This window comes from Cnephaeus nilssonii (genome assembly GCF_951640355.1).
Source record: "Cnephaeus nilssonii genome assembly, chromosome: 3".
Taxonomy (NCBI): domain Eukaryota; kingdom Metazoa; phylum Chordata; class Mammalia; order Chiroptera; family Vespertilionidae; genus Cnephaeus; species Cnephaeus nilssonii.
In genome coordinates this window covers 320740-342021 of record NC_137074.1, presented here as the reverse complement: position 1 = coordinate 342021, position 21282 = coordinate 320740, and the positions used below count along the sequence as shown (strand labels likewise).

The window sequence follows — 21282 nt, the reverse complement described above, 5'->3', positions numbered from 1 at the left end:
CCTTCGAAGGGGTTCACCCTGTGCAGTGGCCACTTTCTGGCTCAGGGAGGTGGGGAGGGGAAAGTTCCAGAGGCAGGGCTGGACCGACCAGAGAATCGCCTGTGACCTGGAGGAGGAGGAGGAGGCTAAGCAGAAGAGGTGACCGGTCTGTGACCTGGAGGAGGAGGAGGAGGCTGAGCAGGAGCAGGACTAGAGCCAGGAGCCGGGACCTGTAGCCTCAGGCGATTGGCTCTAGTCCGTGTGGTAAAGCAGCTGAGCGTAGGGGGTGGGGAGCCCTGGGATGAATTCCGAGATTGGGTTAAACCTTTCTCCTTAGGCTCATTGATGTTTCCTCTGGTGCCTGGACACCCTTCATCAAAACTCAGAGGATCCTTCATCTCGCGTCTGAAACAGAAGAGGATTCCAGGCTCTGACCTGCCTCCTGCCGCTCCTCACTCTCCCTGGTCCTGGTTACAGAGAACGGATGTCCTGGAGAACGGAGATCCTGGAGAACGGAGATCCTGGAGAAAGGTTATCCTGGAGAACGGATGTCCTGGTTACAGAGAACGGAGATCCTGGAGAACGGAGATCCTGGAGAACGGAGATCCTGGAGAACTGGGATCCTGGAGAACGGAGATCCTGGAGAAAGGTTATCCTGGAGAACAGATATCCTGGAGAACGGAGATCCTGAAGAAAGGTTATCCTGGAGAACGGAGATCCTGGAGAAAGGTTATCCTGGAGAACGGAGATCCTGGAGAAAGGTTATCCTGGAGAACGGAGATCCTGGAGAACGGAGATCCTGGAGAAAGGTTATCCTGGAGAACAGATATCCTGGAGAACGGAGATCCTGAAGAAAGGTTATCCTGGAGAACGGAGATCCTGGAGAAAGGTTATCCTGGAGAACAGATATCCTGGAGAACAGAGATCCTGGAGAAAGGTTATCCTGGAGAACGGAGATCCTGAAGAAAGGTTATCCTGGAGAACGGATGTCCTGGTTACAGAGAACGGAGATCCTGGAGAAAGGTTATCCTGGAGAACGGAGATCCTGAAGAAAGGTTATCCTGGAGAACGGAGATCCTGGAAGTGGTGAGGGAAACGTGGGGATGGAGGGATGTCAGCAGAAGGAACAATGAGCGTGCGCGGGGGGGGGGGGGGGGGCGGCGGGAGGGAGAAGGGGAGGCAGACTGGGAATATTGGAGCGAGTTTCTGGGCTCAGGAGAGAGAGGTGCCTACACGTGCTCAGCTGGGGGTCCCCGCACCCAAGCCGCAGGCTCAGGGCCCAGCTGCTCGTGTGCTGAGTGGTTTCCACCTTTAGGGAGGGTGGTGCTCGAAGAGAAAGGTACCTCCTGGGCTCCCCTCGCACAGAGCCTGCAGCACTGTCTCTGGCCCCGCCCGGGAGGGGAACGTGGGCCCACCCTCCACCCTCCGTGGGAGGAGACAGGATGGCTGGGCCGAAGGTCGGGCAGTGGGAGGTGCTGGGCGGGAACCCAGGTGGCCCTCGCACAGGTAACTGGGACTCACTTTCTCAGCAAACACACCTGGGCCCCTGACCCTGCCCTCCGCCGGCTGCATCACAGGAGACTGCCTAGCCTCACCTGGAACCCTCAGAGCCGGGGACCCGGGCGACCTCGCCTGCTCCGGGGTGGCCTGGCTGTGAACAGGGCGGCGACCTCCCCAAGGCTGCTTCCTCTGCCTGAGCCGGAGATGGGCACCTCCACAGGAGAGATGGTGACCCGCAGCGGGTCACGCCCACGCGGGTGGATCTGCTGTGGGAGACATGGGTTGGAAACACTCTGGCCTCGTCCCCAACGGCAGCGGGGAGCGTCCTGCCTGAGGACAGGAGCCCGCCACGGTCTGTGGTCTGTCTGTTCCGGCTGCTCCTGACCAAGCCTGACCCACGGCCGGGTCCGGTTGCAGGCGGGGCTGCGCTGCCATCTATGGGTGGAAAGAAAAATCACGCGCAGCGAGTTCTGACCAGGCCAGGATGTGAGAAGTTCCAGGAACAGAAGAAAATAAGACAAAATACGTTCCAAAGTGCTCGGCTACGGGCCTTCCCCAGGTTAACGTCACGTGAGACCCAGATGCTTACAAGCAGACCAGGCCTTGTGACGTCACAGCGGCAGCGACGTCACAGGGACGTTACAGCATCAAGGCCCGGTGCGTGGGGAAGGGCGGGGACGCAGGGGGAGCGGGAGCCCATCCCCGAGGCCCTGCTTTCGGTTCTTGGTGAGAAAACTTCCTGCCTTTATTTAGGTTTATGGCTGACATGCCCGTAGCTTTTGCTTCTTAAAACCACGTTTGACCGTTTCCGGTTGCGGTGGCCCCTGTCCCAGATCCACGTGCACCGGTGAAGGCGAATGGGACGAACGCGAACCGGTCCTCTGTGGCGGACATCTCTGCAGGATGTTCACAGAGATCTAACACGCCTGGCGGTCGTCGCTCTGGATACACAAGCGTGGACTCTGTGGTCAGCCTGTTTCCGTGTCTGTCCGGCCGTTCGCACCTGGATACGCGCCAGGAGGAGGGCGCACAGGGCCCACGGCCGAGGCGGCTGTGAAGTCAGCGAACAAGGTCACGGAGAGCCAAGCAGAGCGCCCGGCCGCCCTCGGTGTTCCCGGCGCAGAGTCACGGACAGGAGTCACCTGGTCCCTCGCGTCTGGAGTTTCTGGGGTTACCCCTCGGGATGGAGGGGCCCCTCGTGGGCAGGCCTGTCCGGAACAGCAGGGCCGTGCCCGGCGCTGCCACAGCCACGGGGACAGGCCTGGCCGATGCCGCTGGGGATGGGGACCCAGCGTTTCCAGGGGAGAAGCATGAAGGGGACACCCCTCCCTCATCCAGCTTCTGGGTCTTTCCTAAACCCCTGCCCCCACGGCCCCACAGCCCCTGCCCCCATGCCCGCCCCCTGTCCCCGCGGCCCTCTCCTCCCACCGCTTAGGGAGGCCCTGGGTTCTAGTCAGTCCATTGGAGCAGGTGGCCGGCCAGCCCCAAGCGCTGGGACCTGCCCTCCGGGGCACACAGCCCCCTGCCCTCCGGGGGCGCTGTCCCGGGTAAGCTGGGCGACTGGCTGGGGTTCACCCACGTTTAGCAAACCCACCGGGCTCACCTGCGCAGCCGCGCCCTCCCGGGGGCCTCCATCTGCAATGTGTCTGCCACGCCCACCTTCTTTCTCAAATGGCCCCAAACTGAGCCAGGTGGGGTGCGGGGGCAGAGGGCGCGGGTGCTACTGCCTGGCCCCCTCAGAGACTGCGACATCCACCCCTCGCACTTAAGTCCTCAAAGCCCCTGCATCTGACCTCGTGGTAACCATGGTGACCACAGGGTGGCATCCTGGGGCTGCCAGGCCCTTGGCCTCTCCCACGGTGACACTGCCTCGGTGCCCACGCATGCCAGGCTGAAGGGTGCCCCCTCTTCCGGCGCGTGGCCCACGCCGAGATCCCCAGCCTCTGACACTCCATTTCGCACCCGACTGGTCTCACAGCAGCACCGCCCAGCAGCCTGCCCCAGGCGGGCCGGGTGAGGGTGTGGCCTCCCGGGTGGTTGGTGCTTTGCTGGGAGGGTCGCTGTGCGCCTCGCCTCGAAGCACTTGGCAGTGGGCTGGCCTCCACCCGCCCCGCCCCCCTGCCCTGTCCTAGGTCCTGCCCCTGCTACTCTGGAGACTGCCAAACACTAGGATGTAAGAGCCCCGCCCCCCCCCCCCCCCCCCCACGCTGCTGAGTCATGTTTCCAGGAGAGGCCGGGGCGTGCAGGCTCTGGGCGGCCAGCCTGGAACAGGGCCTGGCCAGACGTAGGCTGTCACCTGGGAGGGTGCCTGAGCAGGCGAGTCTGTAAAACCCGGGGACTAGAGAGACAGCATCCCCTCAAAAAGCCCCACCTCTCCATCCGAAGCCTGAACTGCAGTCCGTCAGGAGCAAGGTAGCAGCTGTGCCCCCTTAACCCCCGTGTCTGGGAACAGTATTCAGACACCATCATCAAATATGAAGTCCTCCCTCAGACAAGTACTTCCTGACCAAAGACTGAGATTAGGAAAGTCACCTCAGAGGTGGAAAATGGAAATGGAATATACAACTCTATTCAATTAGAAGCAATTTTAGGGAATTTTATTTAACTGTCAATTTATTACCAACATCTAATATCTATTGTTTTGCTACATTTGGATAAGCACATTAGGGAGAAAATATAAATTAAATACTATGAAAGTTTTCTTATAATGAAATATGACCTTAATTGGCTATGAATATATAAATTTAGTGGTTTTATTGCATTGTTAGAAAATTATATTAAGAAAGATACAAAAAAATCAATAGATGTTTATTTACAATTAGTATGCCATTACGGCTTTAAATTTTCATTTACCCAACAGGTTTCAAATAGTTTATTACATGCCTTAATAAAACACTTAAAATATTTACAAATTCAAAACAGATGTTTTATACGGAAACAAGTTCACCTGAGAATTCATTGTAACATTGCTGTTTGGGTTTTTTCCAAGTTGTAAAAGGGGCCGAGTGTACACATGCAACCTGTGTCATCTACCACATCAGATATATTTAATTTCCGCCCGGCCAGCGTGGCTCAGTGGTTGAACATCAATCTACGAACCAGGAGGTCACAGTTCGATTCCTGGTCAGGGCACATGCCCAGGTTTCGGGCTCAATCCCCAGTAGGAGGTGTGCAGGAGGCAGCCGATCAATGATTCTCTCAACATTGATGTTTCTCTCTCTCCCTCGCTCTGAAATTAATAAAAAATATTTAAAATATATATTTAAATTCCTTATTCAAAACTGGCGAAACATTAAGCTACAGTAAATTATGTTAGAAAAGTTACAAATGGAGGACCAAGATTTATATCCATATTTGCTTTGAGCATAACAATTTAACAAATCATTTGCTATAGGTGAACTGAAATAACGAAATTTAAGATAATGTTATTTTGCTGAGTTAGGCAATAGCTTTTTAAAAACCATCAAGCATTGAGAAAGCTGATTCATACACCAGGGGCCAGGACCGTGTGACTATGCAGCCGACACGGAAAACCGCCTTCCCAGCTTCTGCCGGAGACAACGGGGCACAGTGCGCACACAACCCGCACCCTCAGGAAAATCAACTTCAACCAATTTTTAGGAAAAACCTCTATAGAAGTTAACTTTAAAATATGCATAAGTGTGTAATCCTATGCAATCTTTAGAAAATTATAGCCAAAAGACAAAGATAAAATCTTTTTTATCTTCCTGTCCCTCTGTTACAACTTGAAAACACGGAGGTGTGAGGTAGTGTAGTTCCTGTATTCCATGCTGGCTAGTAAAACAATGCTGTGCTTTACAGTTGGCCAATAACCGGAGCATCATTACCATAAACCCTTAATGCTAAGCTGTTTATATGTAGAGCTCAATTTAAACCAAATGCCTTAAAAATCATATACAAACTCTGGAGACAACTAGGTTTTATCATTCAAAGAGAGGAAGCTTTCAAAGCAGTTATTTACAGGGGCAATTAAGCAGGTCACGTGACACCTGCACACACACACACACACACACACACACACACACACACACACACACGCCCGCGCGCGCTCTGCTATGACAGACGGCTGAGTGTCTGCTGAGGTAGGAAATCAAGGATTCCATTGGCTTGTCTTAGATTGTACATTTGTAAACCAGAAGCGTTTTTATATTATTTCGTAATTTGAAGTTGTATCAAACAGCTACATGGGGATGTCTGTGCCCACACACTTTATAGGCGGGGGTGCATTAGCACAGAGCTAATCTCATTCTCCCTGACACATTCTTGAGTGTATTTGTAAAAGCCTCTAGACTATAAGCAAGCCCAACTAGTTTTCTCACAACCACTAAGCCAATGAGAGAGAGACATACAAACCGCTGGACACAGACTAGGAATGCCTCCTGCAGCCACCGCCCACCAGGAAGGGGCGCATCTGGCCAGGAGTCCGAAGTCCTGTGGTCCCTGTGCTCTCAGCCAAGGCCGCCTAGCTTCAGGCTCGCTGTCCCGGACGAGGGCTGTCCCCACGGGAGCAACACCCACGGGCCCTTCGCGTGGTTCAGAACGCCCTGTATGAAGCCTCAGGTGTCTGACTTGGTGAAGTACTGTCTAACCCAAACACCCTCACTCACTCCTTCGTACCCATTAAAACGGGCTCTGCGAATGTTTGTGACTGAGAACGTGCTTTTCTAATGGTAGGAGGTCGAGAGTCTCGCTTTCCTTGTCAAACAAGCCTGTAAGAGCAGGCTGCCGAGACCCAGCAGGCAGTGCTACAGGAGCACTCAGAGGCGAAAGCTGCATTGAACAGAACGGGCAGACAAAGGACGACTAAGAGGACCAGGACCACGGGCCCCGAGACACCAGATTCGGGAACAGAGCAACAGTCACTCTGATTTCCAAATTCACACGCACATGAAACAAGATTGAGTGTCACCCTGTTTCACAAACTTATGTGGTTGTTCTAGAGGCATCTTTAAGTCTACAATAACACTTTTTACAAGTAAACCATAGGATTTCACAACCAGACGGAAGTGCCTGCCTCTCCTAGTCCTGAGGGCGGCCCTCTCCCCAGACGTCGGGCTCTGCGGGGCGCTGTGCTGTGGGGAGCAGGCAAGCCCTCAGGGTCCAGGGAGCCGAAGGCAACATTGCCTGAATCCAAGTCCCATTTCCCCCAAAGGGACAGAACGCCAGGAGGCAGAGACCTCGAGGACCAGCGGGGTAGACTGAGAGAAGATGAGCTGTGGCTCTTACATGCTGCCATGACCACAGCCCCTAATGTCCACACGACAGGGGCAGAGCCTCTGCCTCGGGCCACCTGCCTGCCCCGGCTCCCCAAGGCCACGGGAGCTTAGGGTCACAGTGCAGGCCACCCATCCCTGGTTTTAGCAGGAGCTGAGGAGCTTCAGGCATCCCAAGCAGCTGCCCCACTGTGTGCAGCCCATCAGCTCCTGGGGCCAGGCTCTCTTAGCACACGCAGGCAGGGCAGGCTCCCGACTCCCCGGGCCCTTCCTCAGGGAACCCTGTAGGCGCCTGCCATTACACTGCTGCTGGATAGGCTAGTCCACATTCTGGCATTTTGAATGAGGGGAAGAGTTGCTACTGACAGTTATTATTCTTTGAAACAGAATAAAAGTTTCACTACGTGTTCGATGGGACTCTGTCTCCAGGAAGCCGCCATCTCTGCATCTCTGTGGAGACGAGGCATCAGGGGCCTCAGAGGAGCCCTCTCGGCCACGGAGGGGAAACAGTCCTGTCGGCAGACCAATGGCTGGATGAGGCTCAGGACACACGCCGGAGCTTCAGCAGGAGGCTCGGGGCTGGAAGGAGGGAGTGAGGCTCACTCGTCAGTAGTGCATTTGTCGGTCATCTGCTGGCAGAAGTCGGAGATGCCTGCGCTCTGCCGGCTCTGCTCCGAGGGCCCCTCGCACTCCGCGGCCACCCTGGGGCTCGGCCCAGACTCCTGGGCCGGCACACAGCCTGACCCACTGCCCTTCCCGCCGGGGAAGCAGGGGCTTTGGCCCTCAGCAGGCGGCGCAGCGGGAGGCCCCTCCGGTAAACTCAGAATCGGTGGGAACACAAGAGCACCATCAGAAGTACTTCTGTCCTTTTCAGAAATTAAAAACGAAAGTGGGCAGTCTGAGGCCGAGTACTTGGCGAGTATCTGAATCTGTTCCTGGCTCAGAGCCGCCTCTTTACAGACTTGCTGGCAAAGTCCGGTCAGGTTCTGCTTGGTCTCACCCAGCGTCGACAGGATGTGGTCTCTCTCCCTCAGCAAGCTCTCCTTCTCACTCTGCTGTGGGCACAGAGAGAACGCAATGACTTGGGGGCATTAGCAGCCATTTGTGTTGGCAGTGCCATCTCATTAAACAAGGTCACATTTTCCTTTCAATTCAATTGAAAAAGGTATTCAATACCTCAGGTCCACAATCCCTCATCCAAACTCCTAGGCCTGACGTATCTTGGGGTTCAGGAATTTTCAGATTTAGGAAGATAATGTGGATGCACATCTTCCCTCTGGTGGGATCTGGGGCAGCCACCCACTGTCAAACCTCTCTACACTTCTAAATAAAACACAGTGAAATATCAAACAATGTGCAAAGTAGAGGAAAAAAGGTTCCACATTGCCTGATGTCATTTATATCAGTTTTTGGCCAAAGCAGTAGCGACACTCTCGCACTGTTTTCTGGTAGGTTTTCAGCTCTCTGGACTTGCAGATTGCAGAAGAACAGTGTGGACTTACATTTCAGACAGAAGAGAGCCAAAAGCAGCACAAGCACACTCATTGTAACTCCGGCGACTCAAATCACCGCCCGGTTCTATAGCGACTGGCATTTGAGCACTGTCTTTGTGCCGAATATTGTGCAAAATGTCTTCGAATTCGCACTCTCGGCTGTGTGATTCACACGACTGCTGATTTAAGTAACACTAACCCATGTTATAGGTGGGACTCAGCGTCTAAAATGCCCACAGTCGGAAATCCAATACGAGAGTGTGAAGAACTGGGGTGTGTGGGGGAGGGGGAAGAGAGGGTCTGTTTTGTCAATCATATTATTATTATTTAGAACTGTTCTCTCTCCAGGCAAGTCTTCACACAATGTTCTCAGGTTTGCTGGCTCCTGCATCCCGTCCACCACCCCCTGCTGGCAGCATGCTTCCCCCTCGCTCGCTCCCCTGCCTGCTGCCCCTACACCTGCTCTGACCCAGCAGGAGCCGGGTGACCAGCGGGGAGGAAACACATGCTGTCAGAGGGCCAAGGCTCCCCTGAGGGATTAGACGGGGCTCTTGGTTTTCTGCTCACGGGCAGGTTCTGTCGAGCTGACGCTGTGGTTAACTGTTAGTTGGGTGATTTCAGTGATAATCCTCTAAATAGATTCTTTTCTGGAACAAAAAAGCTATAAGGGTAAAAGGAAAGCTGCTTTATACAAAAATACTATTACTGTTTTATATAAAATTTTTCTAAAAAACTGTTTGTAAATCTAACCATGGTAATTAGTTTTTAAATATTTCATGGCAGATAATATTTTGAAAAAAAATAAAGTACTAAATTTTTATATTGCAAAGTATCCTCCAATTTGTTCAGATTTTTATACAATTGTTCTGTTTGTTTCTGGGGAACCTACAAAGAAGGTACATGCCCCTGACTGGGAATCAAACCCACAGACCCAAGCCAGTGCTCTAACCACTGAGCAAAACTGGACAGGGCCCAAATCTGTAACTTTTCTCCTGTGTTCCCAACCACTTTAATCACGCAGCAAAATCAGAGGTTTTCATCTCTCTCATGCCTTCACTTGTAAAACATCCGGTTACTTGTTAATCTTTTTACAGTTGTGCCTCGCCTTTTTAAATAGTTATATGTCCTCCTCTTTTTGCACAATTAAAGTATACACAAAATACATAAATTTTTATTTTTCCACTTTTTTGAAGGTATATAAAAGCATGGTTTTCTTTCTAAATTGTTTAATTGCTATTCATAGCTAGAATGTTCATGCTTGAAGATTGGCTTGAAGATTACAATCACAATGTTAAACTTTCACCAGTAATTAACAAACACCCAGAACTGAGCACAGAAGAAATGCTATCTACACAGTCCCAGCTTCTGCTGCTCAGACAATGCTCCTTCCAGCCACCACTAGGGGACAGAGACACCTGGGTGCAAGGTAATCACTTTCCAGTTAACCTGTGTTTTGATGCTGGAACAGAAAATAAGATTCAACAAAGCAGGCATTCCTCACACTCAGGGTCTCCTTAGTTCTCAGAATGTTCCTTTCCTATCAGCATCTGACTTTTTCCCTTAGATAAAAGACCCAAGTGGGTTTGATTTGGTATCAACCAAAACAAGGTATTCAAGTCTACAGTGTATTTTAACTAACAACTGACCCACTAAGTGTTACAGATACATGGCACAAAACACTTAAGTGCCTCACAACATCTTGCATCTTGACTCAACCTAAGAATTAGGTAGATGGTAAAACTACCTTTAATTTGTAAATCATTAAAAAGGCACCTAGAAATAGTTCTCAACTTACAACATACTAAAGGCCCAGCGCACGAAATCGCACAGCCCCACTCACACCGGTCTGGTCATTACGGCGTTAGGGCCACAGGCCTTTTATAATATAGACTAGAGGCCCAGTGCATGATTGAATCATGCACGTGTAGGGTCCCCTACACACTTTCGCTTTTTGCGATGGAGCTGGGTGCCTGTCCGCTGGTGCACCAGGCGCAGCGAAGGCTTCTGAAAGGCCTGGTGCCTTGAGTGGACAGGCACCCAGCTCCCACGCTTTTGCTTTCGATCGCGGGGGAGCTGGGTGCCTGTCCGCTGGTGCTGGAGCAGACAGGCACCCAGCTCCCCCACTTTTGATGGTCCGCAGCTGCTGAGGGGGTTGGGGGTGGTGCAGGGGGTGGGAGGTGCAGGGGGTGGGACTCCCGCCCCCTGCACCTCTCAACGGCCACTGAGGGGGGCTGCCGCAGACACCTGGCTACCCTGCCGTTGAGAGGCGCAGCTGGGTGTCCGCGGCAGGCCCCCTCAGCGGCCGCAGATCTAGCCGTTGAGAGGCGCAGGGGGCAGGAGTCCCACCCCCTGCGCCTCTCAACAGCAGAATAGCCCCCCTCAGTGGCAGCGGATCCGTGCCTCTCAACGGCCAGATAGGCCACCCCGAGTCCCGCCCCCCAGCCTCCCGCCACCCAATCATGGGCGTAGCGGAGTGATGGTAATTTACATGTTACTCTATTATTAGATAGGATGATATAGATGATGCTATAATATGGAGAATACTTACACATGTAAAGTAGTCTATACACATACTCATTTTTTATTTCCCAAATGTCATATAATTTCTTTTCTTAAAATGGTATGTGGTAAATTTTAAAGTTAATGTATAATTGAACGTTATAATCTGACTTAGGAATTAAAGTAGCTGTTTCCTCTACAATAAAAGAGAACGGGTGGATGTGGTGGAATTTAACTCTCTGGCATCCTTACCAGCTTCTCGATTTCCGACTCCAGGTTCTGTATGCAGTCGAGTTTCCTCTTGCGGCAGCGCTGGGCGGCGATCCTGTTCTTACTCCTCCTCCGGATGTCGTGGATACAGTCCAGCTGTTCTGGAGTCAGCTTGTGCATCCTCAGCAAGGACTGGAAGTCATTCCGGGAGAGGGAAATGATCCGCTGTGCGTTAAATGGCAGTTTTACCTAGGACGTGAGACAAGCATCAGTCACCGCTGCTGTGTGAGTGCTCCCAGTCACACTCAACCCTGGAGACAAAGGCACACACATCTTCGCTTTCCAGAGAGCTTCTCTCGGACTTAGAAAACAGACCTCTATGCCCAGTTCCTGTGCAATGCCTTAGAGTAAAGACTGGTGACTTATTTGATGTTCCTAGCCTCCTTTAAAGAGGGCTCAGAAGACAAATAAAATGAGAAGCAGGTATTTTATAAGCAAATCAATTACGTCAACAGAAATATTAATGTATTTAAAATGAAAAAATAACGTATTCTACTAGCACATGTTAATAATCCACAGATATCTTTATGCCTCTTTCTAAAGTGTTCTTTTAATATATTTTTATTGATATCAGAGAGGAAGGGAGAGGGGGAGAGACAGACAGAAACATCAAGATGAGAATCGGTTGCCTCCTGCATACCCCCACTGGGGATAGAGCCTGCAACCCGGGCATGTGCTCTGACCGGGAATCGAACCCAGAGCTCCTGGATCATGGGTTGAAGCTCAGCCACTAAGCCATGCTGGCCAGGCTCTAAAGTGCTTTTAATGTGTTTTTATCCAACCACCCCCCCCCCCCAAATATCTATTTTATTCTTTGATCTCTATTACTCTCTGGCTCTGATTTAATACTAGTATATCAAGCTAGTATTTCTAAAGCATTTCAAAGAATGTATTTTTCTGTCAGGAAATGATAGTTTCACATAACTCATTTTAAAAGCTACACATCTTACTTGCCAATGTAGAAATAATAAGGAAAATGTTGTAAATATTTTAAATTCATTTTCAAGGTACATAAATTTGGGGGGAGCAGAGTTCTAATAACAAAATTGTGTAACAACTTAATTATATTAATGACCAAAAATGCAAATAAAATATTGGTCAGTTTCTCTGGCAATCTACTTAGTTTGTTACATATATGAAATATTTTAAAACTTCTTAAATGTTTTATTTTTAACATTATTTTCATAGTTCCAAACACTGGATTTATAAATAGCATACAAAAATCTACAGATATAACTCAGGCATACATCTTATTTCTCAAACTAAATCACTAATCTCCTCCTCCCAAAGCCCAGGAAATAAACAACCTCTTACACTCTTCCATCCAACAACTATAAAACCAAAGAAAAGGATAAAGAACTAAGAAGCCCTTGGAATTATAGGCATGTTTTACAAACAGCAGCCGTCGCTTACCAACTACATGTAGCCCTTGCTAAACTATTAGACACCATTTAGTTAATGCTGAAAGGCTAAGGGAAGCAAGGAAAGAATGGCTATGAGAGAGTCATGTACTAGGAAAGGCAGGTCGCACTGGAGCCGCATCCCTACAACGGTCACCGCAATCCTGCGAGGGGCTGCCCAGGTGCAGGACCCGGGACAGTGAGTGGACCGTCCCTGCTGCCCACTCAGGAGTCACACGCAGGGACCCAGCGCCACTGTTCCCCTCCTCGGGGACCTGGCATTTGAGGGGAGCACTTACACAGCCCTGGGGGCTTCCAGGCCATGGCTGACAGAAGCACCTGCTTGGTGCAGACCCGTTTCACACCTCACGGTGTGCCCCCCCCCCCCCCCCCCCGCAGCCCGTGCTCCCCCCGGCTGGGCCCCAGGCGCTGACAGTGAATGCCCATCAGTGGTGGCAAAGCCTGACTGAACACCCCGAGCCCTCACCTCACATTCCTGCTCTCGGGCTGAGCAGGGCTCACTGTCCCCTTCGGTGTCCGTCTCCGAGTCGTCCCCCAAGCTGATCACACAGGCGTACGGGCAGGGTTCCTGCTGGGGCTCCGAGGCGTAACCGTCAGCTCCCATCTCCAAGCTGCTCGCATGGCCTTCGGTGCTCAGAGTGCTTATGAAAGGGCAGTTGACAGAACTTAACGTTGCAAAAGTCCTCTGGCCCGGCTCTGGGCTCTCGCTAATCCTGATCCCTAACCAGGGACATTCGGACCGCTTCTGAGAGGGGCTCTGTTCTGCCCCATCTTTGGCCCCGGCAGGTGACAGCTGCACTTGGCAAGGAGCGTCTGTGCTGCAGAGGTCACCCCAGAAGCCCTTGGCCAAGTGCTCGGCCACCTCCCGCTCCACGCTGCTGCGACCACCAGGAGGGGGGCCGCCCTCTCCCCGGGGGCTGGAGTCCGGTTTCAAAAGTAAATCCTCACTTCCAGCCAAGGTCTTCTCTTCTCCGACATCTGGGCCTGACAGCGGCTTTTCGGTTAACACTGCTGTGGGTTGCATACCAGCCAAGTTCAAGTCACCATACTGGTCGTAGGTGTGCAGGAGGGACAGCGAGTAGAGGCCCGGCGGGTCCGCGGGAGAGTGGAGGAACGGCGCCCCCGTCTGCTCCAACAGGCACTGAGAGGCAGGCTCCTCCGTGGTGTCTTCAGGCTCCGCTGCTGTGTTCCTTTCTTCACATTTTAAAACCACCTGCAAGTCTGCGCAGTCCTGGGCTCCTCCCGGACACTCGCTTTCAGGCGTCTCACTGGGCGGAACAGAAGTGTGACCGTCTTTGAACCCCGACTCCACAGCGCGGACTCTGTCCGTCCCAAACGCTTTCTGAAATTTTCTGTATTTGGGGCACAGAGATGGCAGAGCCAGAGCAGCGCCCTTGTCTAAGCACATGGACTCCCAGGTCTGACTGGCACTGTCTTGTCGGGGAGGTGACAGTTTTGCATTTCCTTGATATCCACGGAGTTTACACTGAGGAGTCTGAACATTTTTATTTTCCAAAAATTCCTCCACCTCATTAATTTCTAAGTCCCTCTGGTCCAAAAGCGGAAACTTGAGGCCTGTTTTCTGACAGTGGGAGGGGAAGCAGGTTTTTCTCGGGCATTCTTGCTGGTTGGCAGTGGAGTCCGAGGACTTAAATCTGAGGAACTGAAAGCAGGACTCCTCAATGTCGTGGACGCCTAAAAATTCCACACACCTGCACACTTCGTCCACGTTGTCCTGACTCAGGAACAGCTTAGCAGTGTAGGCAAACTGAAGTAAAGGCTCGAACCCTTTAACTGTCACCTGTTAACGTACAAAATGGAAACAAATGCATTACTCGACAGCTGTCTGGTTGATTATACAAGAGCAGACGGGACTAGAAGTGAGTACCTTACCTGTGACAACGATAAAGCAGGTGCTTTAACTGGGCGAGACAAATATTCCCCGGGAGCACAAAGCTGAGGGGGTCACGCTATCACACACACCTATCACAGGGACCACACCCTGCTCAGAGTCCACTCTCACTTACACATGCACTACCATGCACTCTCAGGGGGGGAGAAAGAGAAACAGCACCACACTTTTTCCAAATGGGCTGCAATAAATATAACTACAGCAGGAGGAGGAGCCTGACACACGTGGTCAACCCCGGTGTCCATGCCAGCACACAGGCAGTCATGTGCGAACAACTCCAACTGCTGTCAGCCACGGAGGGAGCAGTTTACAGGTGAGGAACAACGCAGCTGAAGGACTTCCAGGAGTTCTGATCCAGGGAAAATGCACAATAAATGGTAACTATTACCTTTATCTCATTCCAAAAACTTGTAATACAATTTTTAAAGATTCAGATCTTAAAAGTGAACAAAGTGAAGTTCTAAAAATCACACAAAGCTCCACGGGCTCCCAGCTACACAAGCTTTAAGCAGAAACGTGCACATCTGCACTGAACATGCCTCTACACGGAACCGACCGGGTGAAGTGCAGGGAAAGCCTCGTTCTGGGTTAAAATACAGAACGGATTCTTCAACACTGAGGTCTTAGAAACATTCTGAGCTGTGAGCGCTGCACTGGCTTCCAAAGGATTGGAAACAAAAGCAGCTCTCCCGGCTGACACACGGAGGAGCAGGGCACTCACACTGGCCAGGAATGGGAACGCGCAGCCGCTCGGTAAAGCAGCCCAGGGCTTCCTGTAAAGCTAGAACACATCCCCCATACAGCCTGGCAACTGGATCCTGCCCTCTGTCCCCGAGAAATGACCTGGACACAAATGCCCACAGCAACGTTATTTGTACTAGCCAAAAACTGGAATGAGCCTAATTTCCTTTAATAGGTGAACAGTGAAATAAAGACTGGTACATCCATACTGTGGAATACTACTCGGCAATCAAAAAGAACTATTGATACATGCAACCTGGATGAATCTCGAGGAAATTACGTGGGAAAAAGCCAATTCTAAAAGGTCACATTCTGTGTTATTCCAATTATATGACATTTCTGAAACGACAAAACTTTAGAAAGGAGGGCAGATTAGTGGTTGCCAGGGGCTAGGGATGGAGGTGCAATTACAAATGGTTCCTTGGGTGTGGGAACCACTCAGTATCTGACTGTGGTGGACACATGGAACTGCACAGAACTTCCCCCCTCCCCCCCCCCTCCACACACACACACACACTTAGTGCAAGTAAAACCAAAAACTCAGTAAGATGATGGGTTGTATTCATGTCAATATCCTGGTGGTGATATTTTACAATAATTTTGCAAAATGTTCATTGGAGGAAACTGGGCAAAGGAGGTTAGGGCACATGCCTGGGGTTGTGGGCTCGATCCCCAGTAGGGGGCGTGCATGAGGCAGCCGACCAATGATTCTCTCTCATCGCTGATGTTTCTCTTTCTCTCCCTAACTCTGCCTCTCTCTGAAATCAATACAAATATATTTTAAAAGTTAAAATTAAAAATAACAGCCCTAACTGGTTTGGCTCAGTGGACAGAGCATCGGCCTGTGGACTGAAGGGTCTCGGGTTCGATTCCAGTCAAGGGCATGTACCTTGGTTGCGGGCACATCCCCAGTGGTGGGTGTGCAGGAGGCAGCTGATCGATGTTTCTCTCTCAACGATGTTTCTAACTCTCTATCCCTTTCCCTTCCTCTCTGTAAAAAAAAAAAAAAAATCAATAAAATATATTTTAAAAATAAATAACGTACGTTATTCATCTGCTCAATAAATATTTTTAACTAACATCCAAAATTAATAACTTTACATGTAAAATGTCATAATTTTGTGAAAAACGTTAAAGAAATGTATTGTTGCGGAACCTAGGAGCCGTGCCTGAGCCTCGAGACAGATGGTTCTGGCTTTAACCTAGTGAACCCTAAGGGACTGAAGAGGTTCCATGAGTTAAAGTCAGGGTGGCTCCCCAGGGTGGACCCGCTCACCTCTTCTGGGAGAGAAATGCTGAGCTCCGGGTCGGCCTGGCCCAGGACCCTCGCGTGGAAGTAAGTGCTGCAGGCGGCCAGCACGGCGCGGTGGGCGCGGAACGGCCGCCCCTCCACGAGGACGGTGACGTCGCACAGCTCATCCTTCCTGCGCTGGTCGTCGAGGCTGAGCAGGACGTTGGCGCTGTGCACCGAGGACTCATAGGCAAACACCGCGCTCTCCCCCCGAGACATCCTGAGTTGCGAGTGGGGCTGGGACGTGCCGTGAAAGCATTCTCCCCTGTGTCCAAGCTGAAAGACACGGACGGGCAAGGTGTCACCTGAACAAAATGAACACGAAGGCCTCAGTGGCCCTAGAAGCCATACCCATCCCCTCACTGAAAGCAGGGCTGGGAGCACTTCTCTAACCAACTTCAGGACAAGGCTCTCAGGGTGGGGAGAAAGGGCTCCAGGGGGCTCTGACAGTGAGGCTTTCATACTGAGAAACCACGACGAAGACCAGAAGGGCCAGGACATTTGCGGGGGGCACCCATTCCTGTTGCTCTAAGACGTGACTAGGCATGTGGGTCCCCGGGGGGTACGACTGGGACAGGACTGACCAGTGCGAGGGTACATGTGCCCCACACTCTCCAGGCCCCATCCCCAACCTGACAGCTGGCAGGAGGGCGTGGTGCTTCCTAACCTGGGACACGTCCCACAAAAGGTCAAGTTTCTCCAACAGGAGGAGGAAACGACCTCTTTGAGAACAAGTCTTGCTCCACACGACAGAGCGCAGGCCGCAAGCACAGCTCCCTCCTCGCTGGAACACAGGTCACATGCACAGAGGCTCCTGGTTCTCTCAAAACGTTAAGACAAGTTATCAACAATGTGCATTTTTAAGATCTAAACTAACACATAGCAGCCTCCATACGTTTTTATCACATACAACCACCTGCAAAGAAAGGAAGCCAGCCCATGTGTATCTGTGTCTCAGACATGTACTGCCGTCCTCACGTACGACGTTTTCAAGCACACAGAGCTGAAAGCAGGTGACTCGCTCTCGTGTTTCCTTCCAGACCCCAATGCCATGGTGAGCACCCCCCGTCTGTGCACCCCCATGGTGTGTGCAACTCCCACGGCGTATGATCACGTGACGGCGGCTGAGAAGCTCCTCAGGAACCACTCCTGTGACCTGGGCTCTTGTCCCCCTGACACTTGACTCACTGCCTAAAGCCTGAAGGTCCCCAGATGCTGAGCCACTGAGGAAATGTTCCTGCCTCAGCTCCACTCTCCTCCACACACATGAGGGGAGACAAGGACCGCAGCGTTCAGACGGACCAAGCAGACCAGGCATTGCACCGCCAAGACTCAGACACGGATGCACCTCAGACTCTATCCTACTTCTACGCTTGCTTCAAAGTGCTCCGTGTGGCTGAAATGTGAGTTCCTCAGCAGCAGTCCATGAAAACAACATCTCAGACTGTGCTCAAGCTCCACCCGACGTGAGGGATCCCAAGGTCGCTGACTCAGCACACCACATGAAATCAGAGCAACTCCAGAATTACCCCCCAGAACTACCTCGACTTTGGGGTGTACCCATAGCAAATAGTCAATTCCCTTCGGCAACTGGTCTTCATACTTCAGTTGCCAACAAGGAATCCGTGTTGGGAAGAGCAGGGCAGAACCGTCGGTCAAGGACATCACGCCCATGCATGTGTGGCTCCACAGACAGTGCCTCCACCTTCTCCAGACGGCCACCTCCCAGCCAAGCAGGACTGGACAGCTGACCCTCCAGCCACTGCGTCCCCGCACCAGTCCCAGCCGGTGCTCTTTGCTGGCGTCTGCCTTGCAACCTCCTAAAGCTATCGTAGCCTTACTTTTCTGTTGGGCCTTCACCCCTGGAACCCTGGGGCCCTTGGATCCCAAGGGGACTGACTGCAGCCCACCATTCCCAGACCCTCGCCCCAACACTACTTGCAAGGCCCACTGCCACTGGGTGGCTCAACCCCCCTGCTTAGGCAGTTGGGGGTGACAGCTCACCTCACAAGACAGAGCCAGCTCCCAAATCTGCTGTAAGATGCAGATGTGGGTGACATGCCAACCCCGCCCATCAGCTACCTCTGAGAGCAGCTCAAGCACCAGGCGGGGAAACAGCCCAGGAGGCCTGCACTGCGCACATGCACACCTGGACCCATCTTCTCCCACCAGAGAGCAGGGCGCATCCTGACACCTCCCCACACGGGGCCCTGCACGCAATCTCACACCGAGACTGCACATCGGCCTCACCCTGAGACCCACTCCCCTCCATGAGCACTGCCACCACTCCGCCGGCTCTCGGCTACACCAATGCTGCTTGCTTTCCGCAATGGCTTACAAGCTCGCACATGCGCACGCACAGCTGTACAAAACTAGAAGTGAACCAAAGTTTCACATACCAGTACTTTACTAGTCCCAAGTACTCTAACTTCTGTTGTATAAAAATTTCCAGTGTGACCCACTCAGAGTCAAGAACCACTGGCAGACCATCACCTCTTGCCCTGAAAGCACATGCCCAGCGGCTCACAGCACGGGGTCTGGAACCCCACGCTGTCTGGGCTCAAGTCCCAGCTCGGCCACTGCCTGACACATGGCCTGGGCCAGCTGCTGACCCTCGCGGGTCTTGCTTTCTCCCGTGAGGCACGGATAACAGCAGCATCCACGGGGCTGTCACGAGGTTTCCCTGAGACGAGAGTAAAAGGGTTTGGCACACTGCCTAGCCCACAGCAAACAAATATTAGCTGCTCTTCAAGACAACAACAGCAGCTTCACTCCCCTCAAGCCCTCCGGATCCTCTCGTTTCTTCTCCCACAGCAATGTCCTCCTCCCTTGCTGAAAATCCCGTGGTGCCCTCCAAGTGTCTGATGACCGATTTTAAAGCCTCAGCGTGGACCTGCGTGGTCAGACTTCCTACCTATTAACCCAACATCTTCTCGAGCCTGTCTCCCTCTCCCGCTCTTCCCCAGCCTCATCGTTCGTCCTGCCCACAGGCACAAACTCCTCCCTACCGCAGCCGCTGCTGCACCTGCTCCCTGGACCTCTGCTCTTCACTGGCCACCTCCTCACCGTTTAGGTCTCAGCTGAAATGTCAAAACCTGGCCACACTTGTTTTCTGCCCTCAAGCATATAACACAGGATCTGGTCCAATGCAGGTACTTGCTTCTGAATGAATGACTTGATATTTTTAATACAAACCCAAAACCTCGATCATCAACTTCTTCTTCCAAACACAGCACAGCCTATTGCCGTACATACGCCCTGAGACAGGACTCAGAGGAACACCCTTGATGGCTTGTCCAGAGCCAGGAGGAGTGGGAGAGCCCTCGCTCATCGCTCTGGGAGCTGGAAATACACCTGCAAGAGCAAGGCTGGGCAACTCTGAGCACAGCCACCTCGCTGGCCTGCAGGAAGGAGGCCTCTCAGCCCGGCCTCGCTGCGTGGGCACAACAGGAAGTTCAGAAGATCAACTTCCCTCATCCTGAACACCTTCTACGTGGTCAGCAACCCACTTTCACCCAGCAGTGTAACTAAGCAATGACTAAATCAGGTAAGAATGGCACACATCCCTCGGATATCATAGAGTCACCTTCTAATATTTCTCAAACCTAAAAAGATATAACACCCCCAAGGAACCTTCCAAAGCTAAAATTCTGTTAATGTATTAATACCAAATTTAGATCCCTATGTTACACATGATTTTTTTCTATATACACTATGGTTAAAGTTCAAAATAAAGGTTTGCTGACCTTAGCAAATTGCTGACTCACCCGGTAATGCTGACAAAGGATGAGCAGACATTTCACGCTTCCTGTACCTCCATTTGGAAATAACTTCTGCTCTCTGCTCAACACACACAATGTGAGTTTTAAAACAGTGATCACTTGATGTTTTTCTTTCAAAATCATAAAGAAAATGAAAAATGGTGCTGTGGCTTTATCACATTTTAATACAAGTAACTTTACGGATAACTTACTTTTAAAAGCTTTTAAGCACCTCAGGTAACTGGCGGATCATGGAGCCAGGCCCGCCTGCTTTGAAGCAGACACTCAGGAGACACTGTGTGAGGGTCACGTCCACGAGCAGCAAAGAGCGGGCGCATCACCCACCTCACGTCTCATGGGGCGGCGCGGTCCTTTTAGGTTCTCAACGTGGGAGGCACAGAAAGTTACCTGACACCAAAGACTCATTTAACAGAAAAAGACAACCATCCAAACATCCTCTATCTTCACTGAACGATGACAACTATTATTCCTACGGGTGTCTATCCTGCCACACAGCAGGGCAGGTGCCGTGAAAACAAGGGACAGTGCCCGCATTCAGAACATAACCTAGAGATGCTCAGACGGGAAAGGATGCCCGGGTGAAAGAGACAACAGTGATCACTATAATCCAGAGACACAGGAAGGGGAACATTTCCGAAGATATTTACTTGCAGTAAGTCTTCAGACAAAAACTACTCCCTGGTCAATTCTCACTTAACCATAATATTCAACTAAAGAGAACTATGATTTCCAAAACAGTCCTGTTCACCAAGGGTTGGGGGAAGAAGGGGGGCCCATAAGTGACCAGTGACCCTAGATATCAGGAACAGTGCAACAGGCCACTCTCCTGGCCTGTACACGGACGCAGTGCCTCCATGGCAGCCTGGCTGAGGTCCTTCTTTCGTCCTCACTGTTCTGCCTGCCTCCCCCTCCAGCGCCCGTCCATCGCTCTGCCTCCCTCAGCTCAGCCGCAAGGCAGGGTCTCTATGGCTCAGTCCCCTCACCACGCCTCCTTCGTGGCTCCCTCCGACATCCCCTACACCAGCGGTCGGCAAACCGCGGCTCACGAGCCACATGCGGCTCTTTAGCCCCTTGAGTGTGGCTCTTCCACAAAATACCACGTGCGGGCATGCACGTACAGTGCGATGGAAACTTCGTGGCCAATGTGCAGAAGTTGGTTT

At 51.8% G+C, this 21282-nt stretch overlaps 1 protein-coding gene across 4 annotated transcripts in view; it reads right to left on the bottom strand.

Annotated features, from left to right (window-relative positions):
- Positions 1-4080: 4080 nt before the first annotated feature.
- The window catches only part of BACH1 (BTB domain and CNC homolog 1), a 34588-nt gene continuing 17386 nt past the window's right edge, over positions 4081-21282 (bottom strand). For 2 of the 4 annotated variants that reach the window (XM_079767196.1, XM_079767198.1), the window contains exons 2-5: positions 16326-16616; positions 12863-14197; positions 10958-11164; positions 4081-7768 (exon numbers count right to left, since the gene is read on the bottom strand). In XM_079767196.1, coding sequence (XP_079623322.1) covers positions 7313-7768; positions 10958-11164; positions 12863-14197; positions 16326-16559 — 2232 coding nt within the window. In that variant the 5' untranslated portion in view covers positions 16560-16616 and the 3' untranslated portion in view covers positions 4081-7312. The other 2 variants (XM_079767199.1, XM_079767197.1) reach the window with 2 other exon arrangements.